At 39.3% G+C, this 18,315-nt stretch overlaps 1 protein-coding gene across 3 annotated transcripts in view; it reads left to right on the forward strand.

The window, feature by feature from the left end:
• Positions 1 to 2,424: 2,424 nt before the first annotated feature.
• LOC132823318 (matrin-3-like) overlaps positions 2,425 to 18,315 on the forward strand; it is a 52,312-nt gene continuing 36,421 nt past the window's right edge. For all 3 annotated transcript variants that reach the window (XM_060837001.1, XM_060837003.1, XM_060837002.1), the window contains exons 1-2: positions 2,425 to 2,455; positions 13,922 to 14,988. In XM_060837001.1, the coding sequence (XP_060692984.1) occupies positions 14,095 to 14,988 (894 nt within the window). In that variant the 5' untranslated portion in view covers positions 2,425 to 2,455; positions 13,922 to 14,094. The remainder of the gene's footprint in view (positions 2,456 to 13,921; positions 14,989 to 18,315) is intronic.

Consider the following 18,315-nt stretch of genomic DNA (forward strand, 5'->3'; position numbering starts at 1 on the left):
ACTAAAGGCCATTTTTGCTTATTTCAGTTTACAGACCCAGATAATAGCACTGTCTTATTCCTCTAAAAAACACTGCCCCAGGCTAACTTAATACTTATGGCTTATATTTTTAAGTCTAATCAAGAGACATACCTCAATAAAACATATAATCAAGAAAGAACTGACTCTACTCACTGCTGCAGACGTTATGTCAGCCACACTTAAAAATATTCACTTATCTGTTTCTGTGCTGTGACCTCTGCCAAACAGGTTCCTCCAAGATCAGTTGTGAATTTCACTGTTAATTTTCCCAGACGCACTCAGATGTTCAGCGATACATGACTTCAACAGCAAGGGCAGGATCTGTGCAGATTCACTCCTGTGTTAGTTAGTGGGCATGACACTAGGTTATAGTACAACAGGTTTATTTTAAATCACAAATTTTCAGAGTGATGCTCCTTCAGTGTCATCAGGACTTCATCTGATGAAGGAGCAGCACTCAAAAAGGTTGTGATTTCAAATAAACGTGTTGGACTATAACCAGAAATATATCTCCCCTCTTTCTACAAGGTTATTGACCTTTAGTAAGATTCCCTGCTACGGGAAACATGTTGTTAAACTTGAAAGGGCTCAGAAAAGATTTGTAAAGATGTTGACAGGTTTGGAGGGTTTGAGCTTTAGCGAGAGGTAGAATAGCCTGGGGCTATTTTCCCAATTGCATTGGAGGCTGAGGGGTGACTGTAGAGAGGCTTATAAAATCCTATATAGAGTGAATAGCCACGGTCTCTTCTCAGGTGTAAGGGAGTTCAACCTGAAGACATAGTTTTAAGGTGAGGGGGAACAAGTTTAAAAAGGACCTGAGGAACTACATTTTCTTGCAGAGGATGGTGTGTATTTGAAATAAACTGCCCAAGAAAATGGTGGAGGCTGGTATAATTGAAATATTAAAAGGCAACTGTATATGTATATGAATAGGAAAGGTTTAGAGGGAGATGGAGCCAAATACTGGCAAATGGGACTAGATCAGTTTAGGATATCTGATCCACATGAACCCGAAGGAAGTGGTACTACAGATACTGGAGATCAGAGATCAGAGTCAAGATTAGAGTGGTGCTGATGAATTCCTGGTGAAGGGCTCTTGCCCGAAACGTTGATTTTTCCTGCTCCTCGGATGCTGCCTGACCTGCTGCACTTCTCCAGCACCACACTAATCTTGACATGGACCCAAAGAGTCTGTTTCCATGCTGTATGGCTCTTTATGTGGATTATTCCAGGAATTAAATATATTTTTAAAGCATCAATAACATTGTGTTGATTATAAGTAATCAAATTTTTTCAATATATTTGTGAATACCTGAGTTGGAGAACTCTGCCTCGAGACCTGCAAGTATTAAAGTGGCCTGGCAAAAAGTATCAGTCCAAAAGGCGCATGCTCAGTTTGCCCAGTCACGGCAACCGAGACGGAGGGAGGGGAGCACGCACGCGCGTTGCCGGGATCCGAGTGTATAAACTTAAAAGTTTGGGAGAAGATTTGTAGCTTGGGTGGTCGTTGTTTGTGTAAAAAATGAGGTCTGCAGATGCTGGAGATCACAGTTGAAAATGTGTTGCTGGTTAAAGCACAGCAGGTTAGGCAGCATCCAAGGAATAGGAAATTCGACGTTTCGAGCATAAGCTGATGAAGGGCTTATGCCCGAAACGTCGAATTTCCTATTCCTTGGATGCTGCCTAACCTGCTGTGCTTTAACCAGCAACACATTTTCAACTGGTCGTTGTTTGTGGTTCTGTTCGCCGAGCTGGGAATTTGTGTTGCAGACGTTTCGTCCCCTGTCTAGGTGACATCCTCAGTGTTTGGGAGCCTCCTGTGAAGCGCTTCTGTGATCTTTTCTCCAGCATTTATAGTGATTTGAATCTGCCGCTTCCGGTTGTCAGTTGCTGTCTGCTGCAGTGGCCAGTATATTGGGTCCAGGTCAATGTGCTTATTGATTGAACCTGTGGATGAGTGCCATGCCTCTAGGAATTCCCTGGCTGTTCTCTGTTTGGTTTGCCCTATAATAGTAGTGTTGTCCCTGTTGAATTCATGTTGCTTGTCATCTGCGTGTGTGGCTACTAGGGATAGCTGTATAAACTTAAAAATCACTCAAAACCAGCTGATAGTCCAACAGGGCTATTTGGAAGTACTAGCTTTTTGAGCGGTGCTAAAACATTTCCGAGAGCTAATGCTTGCAAATAAACCTGCTGGACTATCAGCTGGTTTTGTGTTAGTTTTTGTCCATCCCAGTCCAACACAGGAGTCTCCATGTCATACCTTCGTGTGTGGGGGGGGGAGGGGTTGGCACGCGTGCGCAGAACGGAGGCAGCCGGCCGCGCGTGCGCAGAACGGAGGCAGCCGGCCAGCGCGTTTGCGCAGAATGGAGGCGGTCGGCGGTATGGGCTGCGCGTGCGCATACCGTTTTCTCGGGAGGACGGGTTGCTCGAGGTAAGAAAGCGGGAGGAGGAGGAGAACGGCGAAACGAAATGGAGCAGAAAGCCGAGGGGCTCTGCCGGCTGTCTCCAGCGGGCGCGGGGTGGAGGGAGGAAAGGGCGGAGACGTTTCGGAGCCGGCCCTCTTGGCGTGGAGCGGGCAGCCGCCGTGTCCGGCTCCCTGTGCAGCCGCGGAGCTTTGTCACTTTGTCGCTGGCTGAGCCGGCGCCATTTTGTTTGTGTCGATGGAGAGAAAGGGGCTGGAAAATAAACACCGCAAAAGAAAGAAAACAAATCAAAACCCGCTCAATAAATATTGCTGAAATATAACCCTAGGCCGTTAGTGAAATACAGGGGACTTGGAGAGGATCAGGGATATCAGTAACCCCCCCCCCCCCCCCCCCGCAACCACCAACCGGGAAACAAGAGGCAACTGGGAGCCAGTGAAATGGATAGTGAAGAAATTAATGGTGGAGTGGAGAGACTGGGAAGTCCTCAGGAGTTACATGGTTAAAGCCTGAGCGAGAGCCAGCGGCTGTGGGGTGGGGAAGCTTGATGGCACCGTGTGTTTAAGAAGAAGGGAAATCTGGGCAAGGGACGGAAATCAATGTGGAAGTAGAAAATGTCTTGGAGAGAGAAAGAAGGCTGACCGAAACAGGAAAGAGTTCTTTCACCCCTGAGCAGATTGATTGAGATCTTGGCCAGTCTATTTTAACTCATTCCGCTTGCCCTCTTTCCTGATCGACTCTGGGCCAGCAGAATAAAATATCTAGTTAATTAAGTTGGAAATCATTTTTAAAACTCATGGTAGCATTCCACAAAAGCTGCATTTTTTTCCCCCAGGCTATGTGTGATGGGTGTGAGAACAGCTTGATTTTATTTTCAAATCTTATTTAAACCCTGGATTTAATGGGTGCCTTTTTATCGCTAGATACCCTTGTTGCAACTGATGTTTCCCATTTAGGGCAGCTGAGGGTTAACATGAATGTACACTAACTAGCCTACATCAGAGGCAGTACACTTTTGTATGTAAGCTTCTAAGCAGTATTGAACACGGGTCTTCTGGCTAAAACAGATGGGAGCAAGCCATTCCCATCCCCTCAAATGATTTCAGAAAAATGTTGTTATCACGTCTATTGTTCTGTTAGCCTTTCTGATTATTTTTCAGACCTGATCTGACATTTTAATGGTCTACAAATGTGAAACACTTTATCTTTGGATATATGCAATTTTGTGTTGCCAAGTCATTCATAAATTTCATCAGTAGTTGAGATCCCAGCACCAAATTATTGTAGAACACTACAAGTCAGTTCCTTCCAATCTTCTGTCTAATCAATCTTTTCTCCAGGTCACTAATTTGGATTTGTGAAATGGGATGAAGAATGAGATGGGCAAATTGAGTTGAGAGGTGGATAGGAAATTGGATAGGATGTAGGAAAGAGGAGAAAGGCATCAAAATGCTAATGTTTTTTGAGACAAAAGGGACCTAAAGTATACCGAATGGAGAATGAGTTCAGAATCTATTCAGGACAGTATCAGAGAACAGTTTGTTCTGGAACCAAATGGGATGTTCTAGATCTGGGTAATGTGGAACAAGGCAGGATTAAATAATGGCATCATAGTACAGGATCCTTTTAGGTAAAAATGATCATAACAGAAAAATTCAAACTAAGTTTAAGGGTGAAAAATTTGGGTCTGAAGCTATCATTCTAATAAAAACAATTAAAAGGGTGTAAAGATACATTTAACTGAGTTGGTGTGAAAAAAATGCGTAGAAAATGCATGGCAGACGTTTAAGGAAGTGTTTCTTTATTCTCAACGAAGATACCTAAATTAAGACAGGAAAATGATACAAGGTAACAATAAAGAAAGCTAAGGATGGTTTGAAACTAAGTGATCATATCTGTAATGCTGTAAAGGCTGGTGTTGGTCAAAAGATTGGGATTTTTTGACTAAGTAACAGGAGTAAGACAGTAAAATGTTTCTACTGTACATATAAAACACAAACAAGTGTTTTGTATCTGTCTTCACAGTGAAAGGTACAAAGGGCATCCCAAGAAGAGGGCAAAGGTGGGATGGGAGGGAACTTGATCTCTGGAGAAAAAGTACTAGTAAAACAACTGGGACCAATGGCTGATAAGTTTCTCTGCATCCTAAGTTTTTAAAGAACTGGTGGGTTGCATTAGTTGTAATTTTGCAAAATTTTATTGGTTCTGGCAAGATCCCACTGGATTAGTAAACCGCATGTCACACACCTATCCATGGAGGGAGATAGCATGAAACTCTTAAGCCAGTAAGTGTAATGTTTGCTAATGGTTAAATGCAAGAATTGATTATTAAAGAAGTAGGATGTTTTGTGGAGGAGTGTTGGTTATTTGATGATATAACAAGCAGCTGAATAAAGGGGAACCAGTAGATGTAATGTATTTGGATATCCAGAAGGCATTTGATAATTCACATAAAAGTTTATAATTACAGATAAGACCTAATGGTGTCATGGTTGTGAGTATGTTCGCTGAGCGGGGAAAACGATTTGCATATGTCCCGTTCCCTGTCTAGGTGACATCTTCAGTGCTTTGGAGCCTCCTGTAAAGCGTTTCTGTCCTGTCTCTTCTGGAATTTATTTGGTTCTGTTTCTGCTGCTCCTGGTTGCTAGTTCCGGTGGTTCATTGTAGTGGCCGGTATGTTGGGTCTAGGTCAATGTGTTTGATGGAGTCTGCGGCTGAGTACTATAGTTCTAGAAATTCTCTAGTTTCCTGTGTTTAGCTTGATCGTTGTGTTGTCCCAGTCGAGCTTGTGGTTCTTGACATCTGTGTGTATGGCTACTAGGGACGATGAGTGGTATTTAGTGGCTAGTTGGTGTTCGTGGATGCGGATTACTAGTTGTCTGCCTGTTTGCCTATGTAGTGTTTTGTGCAGTTTTGCATGGAATCCTGTAAATTACATTACCCTTCCACATGATGAGTATGAAGGGTCTTTTGTCCTGGTAATTGTTGTCTTAGCGTGGCTATCGGTTTATGGGCTGTCATGATCCCAGTGGTTGGAGAAGTCTGGCTGTCAGTTCAGAAACGTTTTTTCTGCAAGGTGGCATGGATAGTGAGTTAGGTCATGGCATGTGCTCGTTACATTGTTTGTCTTTGGCATCTGTGGATGAAGTTTCAGGGATATCCCTTATTGGCGAATACTCTGTGGAAGTGTCTTCTTCCCTTTGTACGTCAGGAGTGCTAGAGTGTGTTGAAGCCCTTTTGAACAGGGTCCGCATGCTGCTTCTCTTGTATGTATTTGAGTGGTTTCTGTTGTAATTCAGGACCTGGTAGTTGTGTGTGGCTTACCTGTACACTTGTGGTGCATTCACTGTTCTTTGTATCATCACATTCAGGAATAGGAGTTGGTTGTTGGTTTCCTCCTGTCTCAAATCTGATGCCTGTGAGTATGGTGTTGGTAATCCGGTGTGTATTCTCGATTTCTGTCCCTAGTAGCTATACACATAGATGACCAAGACCACAAATTCGACTGGGATGACAGAAAGGTCATCGGACAGCTAGAAAATTTCTAAAAGGATGGCAGTCAGCTATGGACTCCATCAACAAGCAGCTTTACCTAGATCCAATCTATCAGCCACTACAACAAACAAATGGAACCAACAACCAGAAGCAACAGAAACAGAAACAAATAGATACCAGAGGAGACAGTACAGCAGCGCTTTACAGGAAGCTGCAAAGCACTGAAGATGTCACTTAAGACGGGACGAAACATCAGCAAATTAACATCTCAGCTCAACAAACATACCCACAGCCGTGACAACTGACACCCGAGCTGCTAATCTTTACACAAACCTTGAAGACCCAGTGGTGATGGGACATTGTTCGTGAACCAGTTAACTGACAGGAAACCAAGTTGGGAATGTATCATTTTCAAGTTGGAAAACAGTAACTAGTGGGGTTTTGCATGGAGGTGCAAAAGGTCTGAACTCTTTCCAATCTACAAATAATGAATTAAATGATCGATCAGACTGTATAGTAGCCACATTTACTGAAGATGTAAAGATATGTAGAAAAGCAAGTGAGTAGGGGACAAAGAAACTGAATAGGAATATAGATGGTTTAAGTGAATGGACAAAACAAAATGACATGGAATTATAGTGAAGGAAAGTGAGTGTCACCTTTGTTAGGAAGACTATAAAAACAAAATTATTTGAATGGAGAGAGTGTTTAGCATACTGTTGTTCAAAGGGATCTTTGTTCATGAAGGAGAACAAGTTGGAATGAGGTACAGTAGATAATTAGGTAGGTAAGTCAGTAGACAGGGGTGGGGAGTATATAGGGAGGGTTTGGTACGAATGTATGGTGTCATCACCTATAGTATTGATTTGATTTTCTTGTCTGAAGGATATATCTGCATTGGAAGTAGTTCAGAAAAGGTTTGCTAAACTTCTTGGGATAAAGGAGTTGATAGTGAGGAAAGATTGAACAGATTGAGTTGATACTCAAAGTTTTGAAGAATGAAAATGGTTTTATTTTAACATTTGATATCCATAGAGCCTTGACAGGATAGATGTTGTGAGGATGTTTACATCTAGAATTAGGTGTCACTGTTTAAAAATCAAGGGTTACCCATTTAAGAATCTGGGTGTGGAAAAGACTTGCTTTTTGATGCTCTCAGATTACCTGTTGACAAACTGAATGTTCTGATAAGAATAATGTGCATGTTGGATAAGGTGCTGAAGCGTAGTTTGGGAATGCATCCAAGCAAGTTGGCACTGTCCAGAGATAGGAGAAATAAGCCAAATTGAGGGGGAAAGATTCAGACTTTGTGATTTACAGATTTGTTCAGTTCTACACATTCTGCCATTCTCATTCATGCTTAACTGTTTTGCTTCATTGAACTAATGGGTTTAGACTTTTATTAACATACTCAAGAATTTACTGTTTCATTGTATATTTTGCTGCTCTTGAGTTAGAATGCAGAGTTTAATGTGTATTATTGACCTGTGAGGTGTCTCAGACTGGATTAACAAAAAGTCATTTTGGTTTAAATTCTGATGACTGAGTAATCATATTGACCAATAAAAACTTTACAGTAAAATTTCGATTTTAAAAAATTGTTCATCAATGTTGATAATTTCATTTTGGTAATTTTGATAAAAGGCTTTGAAATATACAAGTGACTTCAGTATTCTTGCCCTGTATTTAAGTGCTTTCCATAACAGCATTTGTTATCCAAACTGGGTATTGTTCATGTATAATTGGGACTATTTCAAATTAAGCTAATGAAGGCGATAGAGGTAAACCTATTTAAAACCAGGCATGTGAAAGGTATGAAATCTCAAAGTCTAGAGTTTTGAAAGAGAAACATCTTATTTCTTAGAATCAGCTGACATCAGAAGAGGCCATTAACTCCAATGAGCCTTTGGCTGAAAATGTTAACCAGTTTGTCTCACTTCCCTGGTCTTTCTCTGTAGCCTTGTGATTATTTCTCTTTATTTGTTTAATCCTTTTTTGAAGTTTGCTTTCCCCACCATTTAAGGTAGTGCATTCCTGTTCATAACTTGCTGAATAGAGCACTCTCATCTCCCCTCTGGTCTTTTTGCTAATTGTCTTAAATCAGTGCTGTCTGGCTTTTGCATCATTGAACAATTTTTTTCCCTATCAAATTTTGAACACCATTGTCATACCGCTCAAATTTTTCTAGTTTTTTTCATTTAAATGATCTCCCTCATTCATCCTACCAATCTATTAAGTCACTTGTGGCTTGAACTGCCTTCCAGCAACACAAATAGGCTTTTTAGTCACTCAAACTTTTTATGGCTATTCAGTAAGAGTGAGGACTGCAGATGCTGGGGATTAGAGTTGAGACTGTGGTGCTGGAATAGCATAGCAAGTCAGTCAACATCTGAAGTGCAGGAGAATCTGGCATTAGCTTTTCTTCAGGAATGTGTGGTGGGGAAAGGGACTGAGATAAATAGGGGTGGGGGTAAGGTAACTGGGAAGGAAGCTGGACAGGTGGGACAGTTCGGGAGCGGTAGAGAGTTGGATCATGGGTGTGGTGGAGGGAGAGGAGATGAGGAACCTAGTGAAATCGACGTGGATGCTGTGTGGATGGAAGGTCCCGTGGTGGAAAATGAGGCATTCTTCCTTCAGATGCTGGGTGGCTTGGTTTTGGAGATGGAGGAGGCCCTGGACTTGCATGTCCTTGGTGGAGTGGGAAAGGGAGTTGAAGTGGTCAGCCACGAGGCAGTGGGATTGGTGCGTGTGTCACAGAGATGTTCCTTGAAGCATTCCACCAATTGACATCATATATCCCCAGTATAGAAGAGACCACATCGAGAGCAAGGGACAGGGTAGATGAGGCATTTGGATGTGCAGGGCAATCTCTTGCTGGATGTGTAAAGAATAATTTGGGGTCTTGGATGGAGTTGAAGGTGCAGGTTTTACGCCTCTTAAGGCAGTAAAGGAAGGTGGAGGGTGGGTTGGTTTTGGGGGGCGGGCAGGAGTAGAGGTGGGTGTGTGTAGACCTATCAAGGGGGTCGCAGAGGAAGTGGTATCTGCGGAATGCTAATGAGGTGGGAAGGGAAATGGTAGTGAAGTCTGATTGTAGGTGGCGGAAGTGGCAGAGGATAATGCATTATATCTGGCGATTATCTTTATCTACCTCTCAGAATCTTAGCAAATTTCTACATTTTTAATTGTATTGAGAAAGATCTGTACTTGTATGAAGTGATATAAAAACAAAATTTTGGAGAAACTCACCAGGTCTGACAGCATCTATGGAGACAGAAAATCTGTTCATGTTTCTAGTCCATTATGACTTTATTGGGCTTTGTTTCTGTCCACACATGCTGCCAACCCTGTTCAAATTTTCCAGTTCTGTTTCTGTTGAAATCACCAGAATCTGCAGCACTTGGCTTTTAATTTGTCTTGAGGTGGTGTTTGTTATCACCCCTGAGCGGCCTCACTGTAATTTTGAGGGTGATGGCTTATTATTCAAGATACCCCTACTAATGAAATTATTTCTGCATTGGATCATTTAAATACCTTAACTAGACTATTTAATGATCAAATGATCATCCTTATTCAAAGCAACACAAAATGAGTTTATACAATCTTGTAATTCATTTGTTTTAATCCAGTATCATTCAGAATTTACATTGTTCCCCTTTATTGAGCTTCCACACGTGTTGCCGAGAATTGAGGAAAAAGATCAGCTGAGGCAAAATGAAGAACTTATTTTTGTTTAGCATGACTTGATTTTTGTACACGACTCTCATTAGAAAAGAATGAATCCCATACAATTTTTAACAGCTTAGTTTATTTGTTCCTTTGCATATTCGTATGTTAAACTTCAGGTCCCAGAGCCCCATTTAAAATTGTATCATTTTGATAATGTTGCTTCCTCTCACTCATTCTGTCAGCATTATGACATAAAGTTGCACAGTTTTTCTACAACCTGATAAAATGGTTAGCTCTAAAATGGGTGTTCAAAACAGTACAATTTTGATTAAATAACCTTGTGGAAATTGGGTTTCTCTGCCTAAGTACCTCAGTTTGTAACCTTTGTGCCTTCCACCATCAGTCATACTGCAAAGCAGAAACAATCTGCTTTTCTTTGGCTGGAAAGAAAATCGGCAGGCATGTTGCTTTATATTTGTCACATAAACCTATTTATTCACAGTTGACTATATACCTGAGCATGTGAAACCATGTCAAATATTCTTATTACATATGAAATTGAAAAGAAATTCTGGGCTCCAGCTTCATAGAATCCCTGCAGTGTGGAAACAAGCCATTCAGCCTGAGTCCACACCGACCCTCTGAAGCGTATTCCACTCAGATGCACCCCTTTGCCTATCCCTGTAACCCTACACTTCCATTGGCCAAACCACCTAACCTGCGCACTTTTGGACTGTGGAAGGCAACTGGAAAATCTCATAGAAACCCACACAGACTCGGAGTGGGGGGGGTTGGTGAGGATGTGTAAACTCCACACAGACAGTCGCCTAAGGCTGGAATTAAACCCAGGTATCTGGGTTTTACACGTTGCATCCTTTTATAATTTAGGTTACTTTTTTATTTGCTTTGTGTTCAGAGACTTTTGATTTTCTAACTTGTTCGCTTAAAAAGAAATATAGATATTTATTTGACATTACAATTTTAAAACATTGTAGGTGTCTGTTGATTGGAAAGTGGTATGGAACTGAGTTTGTGATTTCACCAAGCTGCTTTTCTGTTATGATAAATGTTGGTTTCTCAGTGGGTAAAAAGCAAGTTGGATTCTTTAAAAAGGAAAACAAAATAACCTGTAGGTTTAGAATGAGGTGACCAAAGGATCTCTGAATAAAGATACAGTTTAAATCCCAATTTTAAGTATTTCATCTGCTGTAATGGAATGTTCTGAAAAGATACAAGTTTAAGATGCCGTTTTATTTGGTAGTTATCATTTTCCCTGGATTTTTTTAGGCTTCCTATTTCAATTTTAAAACTAAAAAGAGAATAGCAAATGTTGATGAAGGAGAAAGGGGAAAAAGAATAGGAATTTTAAGCTTATAGCTACTGTAAGCTGATTGAAGGAAGTGCAAGAAATAATTGAATAAGAAAAGATTAGCGTCACAAATTCAGGTTACTGCATATTTTCAGTTTCATTCAATGGTAACATTCTCAACTCTGATGAAAAAAATGGCTGCAAAACATCTTGCAATATGAAAGTGTCTCATGATGGGACCTGCCAAAATGTTAGTTTTCTTTCTATTTATCTATTTGAGTCCATATTATTTGTCTGGCTGAGATTGCTCATGGACTCTGGATGAAGAATCATTGCTGCTTTTTTTTTGGTGCTGCTGGAGGTTAAATCTCCATTGCTGTGTCAGACAAGAGTTTTAAATACTCCTATGCTGTCAGTCCCAACTTTATGCATGATGCTGAACAAAACAAGATTTTTAAATCGTCGATGAATCAACCACTTGGTAATTGAGAGCAGGCCATTTTGTGTTAAATGATCTGTATTTTTAATAAATCAAACCTATTTTAGCAATAATGGGAACATGCTGGAGAACCTTTCTATCTTAGAGATGACAACCCTGCTAAAATGGACAATATGTTTAGGAAGTATGTATTCCTCTTGGTATTGAATATCAGTAGTTTCTCCTCGTTACCCATCCAAGCTCCCATAGTCAGAGACACTTGATAGATTCATCCTCAGTTGAATTTCTTTGTACATTGGCTTTCCAAAAGTATGTGATGGTAGGTCTCCAGAATGGCTTGAGCAATTGAGAAATGTTGCTGAAATTCCCCAAATGCAATTCATTGCACAATAGCTTATTTTTATGTATTGACAAAGAATTGTTTTAAAATGCTACTTTTCCCTCCCAAAAATGTTTTTAATGACGAGAAAGGAAATAGCTCCTCTGAATTGAACCATTGTTACCCACAATAACTGAAATGTTTTCATTGATCACATTCCTCTTAATAAAATGGTATAGTCCTTATCAGGTAAACTGTTATGGAACAAATTCAAGTGCCATTGGGGTGCACAAGTAATATTCTTGCATTTTAAATAATAATTTATTTATTAACCTAATTAACTATTAATTTTGATGTTTCTATACCAAAAGAATGTTGAATTTTGTAACTGAGGATTCACACATTTTTATCAAACAAAATACTTGTCATGGGAATTTCACAATTTGGAGCTTCTAATCCATCTGAATATGATTTTGGTTTGAAAAAAATGTCTGTCAACCTAATATTTTGTATTAAAAATACACACTTTTTGAGCATCCAGTCGTGTAGAATTCCCTAAACATACTTGGTCCAACTTCCACCGTCATTTGTAATGGGTTATCATACTAATTTGACTTCAGATATAACTTTCTAAAATCAGTCTGATTCTGTTGATTTTGTGACTGCTTGATAGGTAATCCCAAGCTGATTTCAGTCACACATTGATCTTGGTTAGAAAGTTATCAAATCTCCAATTTTTCTTCTTTATCTAGCAAAGCAGTATGTTCTGTTGCAGGTAAGTCTTGTTGCATTGGTCACAAAAGCTCTTTAAATTGAATATGCTGGGCCAACCTTGCTGTGAATGCTTGAAAGACAGAATGGAATTGATGCCATTATTGTACCAAGTTGTAGAAAAAAAACATTAAATGGATTTGAACTATAGTGTTTGCCGTGCAGACAGTTTATTTTTATGAAACTTCAAACTCTGAATTTTTCTTTTTTAAAGAAAACATTTTTCATTCCGCAGAATATGTCACTATATTGAAAGGTTTCCACTTCAATTCAGATATTTTACACATTATATCAAGGTGCCTTGCTCTGAAGAATAATTCCACTAAAGCTATGCTGTTTCTTTGTTTTTATGGTGTTTGGATTCATGTCTTTTGATGTTTTGGCAATAGTCCAAAAATATACAATGGTAATTTCTCATTGCTTTATCTACCATCTTTTGAGTGCTTGTGCACTTGGTGCTTAAAAGCATGAATCAGCAAGGTAGGATGTGTTGTTCAGTCTTGAAATTTTGGGTTGATTTTAAACCCATGCAGAGGTAAGGGTTTTCATTTCAGACAACTTCTAGGATGAAAATGTTTGTAACTACCTTCTATGTATAACTTTCAACTGGTGCAAGAAATTCATGGAAAAAACACTTCCTTGTAAGCAATTGGTCATGAAGACAACATGTGCTGAACATCAGCAGTGTTGTAAATGTAATTATCCAACAAACAGTTCTGATTTGGGTTGGATGCACAGTAGTTACATTTCAGCATTGCAGCTATTCCTTGTTAGCCAGTTGCTGTTTTAATGGTCCTTGTTGACTTTGTTCCTTTATTGCATATACCTTGAATTCTGTGCACACTTTTTATTTGTTACCAGTTAATTTAGATTGCAGACTACTTACTGAACAATATGTTCAAGAGACATGTTCTTGCAGAATGAGTTGTTAAATCATTGATAGGTCCTTTTTAAAAAAAAACATTTTATCAAGTCTGAAATGAGTGCTGTAATATGCGCACAACCTCTTCTTTTTCAGTGGCTTACAACACATCCATTCATGTGTTACTTCCCTTTCTAGCAATAGTTGCAATATCTTAAAATTTACAAAGGTATTATTCTAAAATGTTACTATAAATTTATTTGTGATCTTCAAAATGCCTTAGATATCCTATAAGAGTGGGTTGGAAAATCTTGTTTACTTGACAGTTTGTTGGCCAGTTTACCATTTTTGATGTTGGCACTGGCCATGTTTTCCCACCGACATGCCTTTTGAGATTCTTACCATTTCTTGTTAAGAGGTTGTATAGAGTACAAAGAAATTATCCCACTGCATTGGGTTTTGCATGCAACTATGAAATGTTGCATTCGATCTTGTTTAAACTGTCTTTCTGCAGACCAGTTTTGAACTTCAGACTTTGAAGATGGATCGAGATGCATGGTCCTTTCTGAGGCCTTGAGATCCCTGACCTAACATTTTTGTTTTAACTTTTCAGCCTGGCAAAGTTCTCTGAGGAATCTGTGCCATTACTCGCATCAGCCATCTATTAGACGAAATTAGATAGTGAAACCGCTTTCTACAGAGCCAACAAAGGCTATCTACTAACCACTGAAGAATTACTTTATCCTGCTCTTGCCAGTTTTGAACTAGACTCTCTCTTGTGCCAGAATGTCATTGGGTAGAGCCCAGCAGGATCACGGTCGTGGCATGAAGAAAGATGGTCATAATATTGGATTCTTTCCTGCAGCACAGTCTGCAAATGTCCATGTGAATCTTGGGAGAATGAACCAGGGTGCACGAATGGGTGGCTATATGAATTTTGGACAGGGTCAGGGAGTGAACATGCAAGGTGTGGGACAAGGACATCAAAGTATGTCTTCAGGTGGAGGGCCCTCTCGATTCAGCAGTGCTTTGCCTTCCTTGTTTGATGTAGGCAGTCGCAATCAAACATCAGTTGCCGTTCAAAAACAGATTGATGCAGACAGGGCGAGTAATATTTTGGCTACCTTTGGCCTTTCATCCAGGGACTTGGATGAACTGAGCCGCTATCCTGAAGACAAACTTACTCCTGAATCCTTGCCAGACATTCTTATGCAACTTAAAAGAAAAAGAAATGATGAAGGAACATCTTTGAATTACAGCAGAGGTGACAGTTCTCCTCGGGATGATCGTTCTTTCAGAACCTCCCGCAATGAATGGGAGGAAGAGAGGCGCTTTCGAAGTAATTTTGAAGGTCGTGATCCTGACGCTGATCCAGTGGTCAATTATGACCATGGTTCCTCTCGAGAGTCGAGTTCTAGATATTATGACAGGAAGGACTATGATACTGAACGATTAAGAGGTGATGACTTCCGTAGAGATGATATGCGTATGTCTGAGTCAATATATGATTCCGATTATGGAAAAATGGGGCCCTCTCCTTCACGTGGGCAAGAAAGGCCTCTTTTTGAGAGAAAGCGAGGATCTCCTTCACTGAGCAACATAAACGATTACCATGGTTTCTTGCCAACAATGTTCCCTCATTTGTGTTCGCTGTGTGATGTAACTGTTCATTCTGTGAAGGTGAGTGACCTCTAATTTAAAAATTGCTTTTTAAAGTATAATTCTGACAAACACCAGCTCTTGTTGGACTTGTGGAAGCATCATTTGAGTCTTAATTTGTTCCAGATACTCATTGGAACGTCTTAGCAACATGAAATACTGCACAGAATCTTTTGTTATTGTCAGTTTAATGACAACTAACATCCATTTAAAAGCAAGTTGTCATTTATAGTATGTATCTCAAATTCATGCACAGAGTGCTGGTGGAAACTTATTATAGTTTGGACTTGGTGAAATCAAAGGGGTGTGCAGTACTTGTAACCCACTGGCATTACCTGTCAATTAAAAGAAGAGGGGAAATGACTTTCACCATCAGAAATTATGTGCCCGCCTTGGCAGTTAGACCATATGTTATGAAGTTACCGGGCCTTAGATCTCGATTGTTTGTCTATGTTAATATTTTGATGCAACTTGGTGCATGCAAAATGCCTTTCTCCAAACGACAATCTCAAGAGAGGATGGTGTGTAATGCACACCTGAATGCAAGACTGGTTTCCTTTCACCATTCAACACTTTGGCTTATGTTTTCCTGTTTACCTTGTGACAATGTCCTCTCGTTCCCCTTATTAACTAAAGTTGGAGCGTTCTGAAATATTACCAGTGAAGACATATTTGTATAAACGAAAGTTAAGTTGACACCATCTGTGGTCCAACATCCAGTTTAGCTACATTAAGAAGATTGTTTCCAACATCTGTTTGGGATTCTTTCTTAACCAGGTGGTTGGAGTCCACTTTGGCTCAGATGCTTTTAAGTGATTTTAGGATAAAAACTTCAGTGAAGATTATAATGTAGATGGAAACGTTTATCGACGTAAGTGGTACAGTACTGTGCACACATTTGATTTTGTTTGTTGCAAAGTGTTGGCTGAAAATTTTAATTGGTTTAAATTCCTTTGAAAGGGTTTGGAATTCTAATAATCAGGAAAGTTTGCTATTTATTTTGTACATTATTAGTTATATAGGTTTTTGTAAGAAAATAATTCCCTATTGTAAATTTGTTTATGGAAGAGTGCTGTAGAAATATTTTTGGAAACTGCCGTCTCAGTAACATTAGAAATAATTGCTTGATCCAGGTAAATGCATATAATCATGTTTATTCAAGCCAAAATTCATTATGGCCTGAATATACACCAAGGTATGGCTCAATTACTGTTGTGGTAATTTGGGATTTTCCCCTCTGAAAACATGGCACATCTCATTAAGTGACTTCCCTTACCTGTGACAGTTGTGTACCAATGCCCAATATTGTTGCTTTTCAATTTGGTATCTGTTGGCTAGTCCTTGGTGAGGTTATTGTCTGAGTGAAAAAATTGGTGCATAATTTTTTGTAACTTCTCAGTGCAGAGTCAAATGTCTTTCAATTATTGGTTTTCAGATGGCTGTGGTTTTCAGTAATGGTTGTTATTGGTCTAAATTGGTGCCTGGCATAAATTCAAAGCACTTATCTTCATTTCAAAAACTAGGTTTTAGATTTGATAATTTATACCAATATCCGGCAACATTCAGTTGATATTACATAGATTTGCTTTCTTGCCCTTTCTCTCTAGGAGCGGAAGCAAATTTTTAAACAGGAGGTGACAGTGCAGTAATTCATTCTGTGTGTAAAGATGGGACTAAAGAATTAACCACAGTGATTCACCTTTTCAGTCAAACTCCCAATGAATAACCAGATTGTGAAAATCAAGAAAGAGCTTGAAGTTGCTTTGGCATTGTTGCCTAATTGAAATATAGATAACACCAGTATTGTACTCAAGAGGCTCTGGAACCAAACCATTACTGTAGCAGAAAGTGAAGCATTTCTTGATTCAAAGTAGACAGGATTGATAAAATTCATCAGACAACTGTATTGAATGGAACCTTTTTAATGTTTTCCTGTAAAAACTCAAGCCCCCAAGTGACTTGATTCAGATTTAGTCACCTGCTATATTGAAAAATAATTAATTTAGGCAGAGTTTAATACCACCAAACTCTTTTGTGGTTGATTTTGTTTCAAGAAAGACCATCAGCATATGATGATTTATAGAATTGGCTGTAAAAACTTTGAATCTAGTGTCTAAAAGTAGTCTCACCATTTTCCAAACTGATAGTTTTTAAAAGAAGTGCTTGCATGTTCAGGTGAAAACCTTTTTTGGGCAATTTAAGCAGCATCACAATGTTGTTGTTCAAAATCATGTTATTTCTATCCTGGCTGAATAAATGAGGATTCTTTCCACTTCTGTACCAAGCTAGAAATGGTCCTATTTCATTAGTGAGGTTTGAGAAGATTTGTAGCTCAGGTTGAGATTCTGGATGTTGGTTTGCTTGCTTCCAGCTCAGCGGGCAAACCCACATTCAGGTCCTACTTCGCGTACTGCTCAGGCCTTGGGGGAGTTAGTTTTTCACTCTTTAATTTTTTGTCAGTTATGTGTTGTCTTCTACTTCTCTACCCTCATCACATTCCTACTTATCAATGTGATCTTCACAAACTAAGTCGCTTGTCACTTACTGAAGTATTACCATTTGAAAATGACAGACACATGACTCGATAGTTTGAACTAAGAAAGATATCTCAATCCCTTAGGAATCTAAAATCTTTCAGTGCAGGGTTGTGAATATGCATCATAATACTTGAACACACTGAAATTCAATGGTCAAGCATTGCATGTTGCCACAAATCTTACTTTCAACTAAGTTGATCTTAATATTAAATAAGTACCGTTCAAGAATATTGAGCACAGTTATCCTTCTTGTTCTACTTAGAATTCCTGATATGGTAGAGCTTTGTTTTTATTCTTTGAGGGGGGTGTGGAAATTACTGACTAGGCCAGTAATTACTTCCCATTCTTAATTGCTCTTCAGAACGGTTTTGAATCCCTAGTATGGTTAAGCAAGTGAGTGCACTCCTCTCTTCCCCCTTCATTTTGGGACTCTCTGTTCCTATGAGCCATCATAAAATTTATAAAAGATAGGAAACTAGAAATTAGTATATTTTTTGCAGTCTACACAGGAGTTCTTTTCTTTCTTAACATGAATTAAGGTTGTACTATTCCAGTCCCTTCCCCAAAGAAAAATGGTTCTAAGCATTTTTATATATGCGTAAAGTGCTTCATTCATCATATGGGAAAACAGTGGAAGAGTTTGCATTGGGGTGGTCTGTAAAATGTGGAAGTCCCTTAATGAGATGCTGTGATTGGCAAAACAAATTTGTCATGTGTGATACTGCATCGATAAACACTTATATGGAGAGAAAACTTAATTTGAAGAATGAAGTTGACTATATTTGGGGTAAGTAATTTTGCATGAAAATTT

This window comes from Hemiscyllium ocellatum, chromosome 16 (assembly GCF_020745735.1).
Source record: "Hemiscyllium ocellatum isolate sHemOce1 chromosome 16, sHemOce1.pat.X.cur, whole genome shotgun sequence".
Lineage (NCBI taxonomy): Eukaryota > Metazoa > Chordata > Chondrichthyes > Orectolobiformes > Hemiscylliidae > Hemiscyllium > Hemiscyllium ocellatum.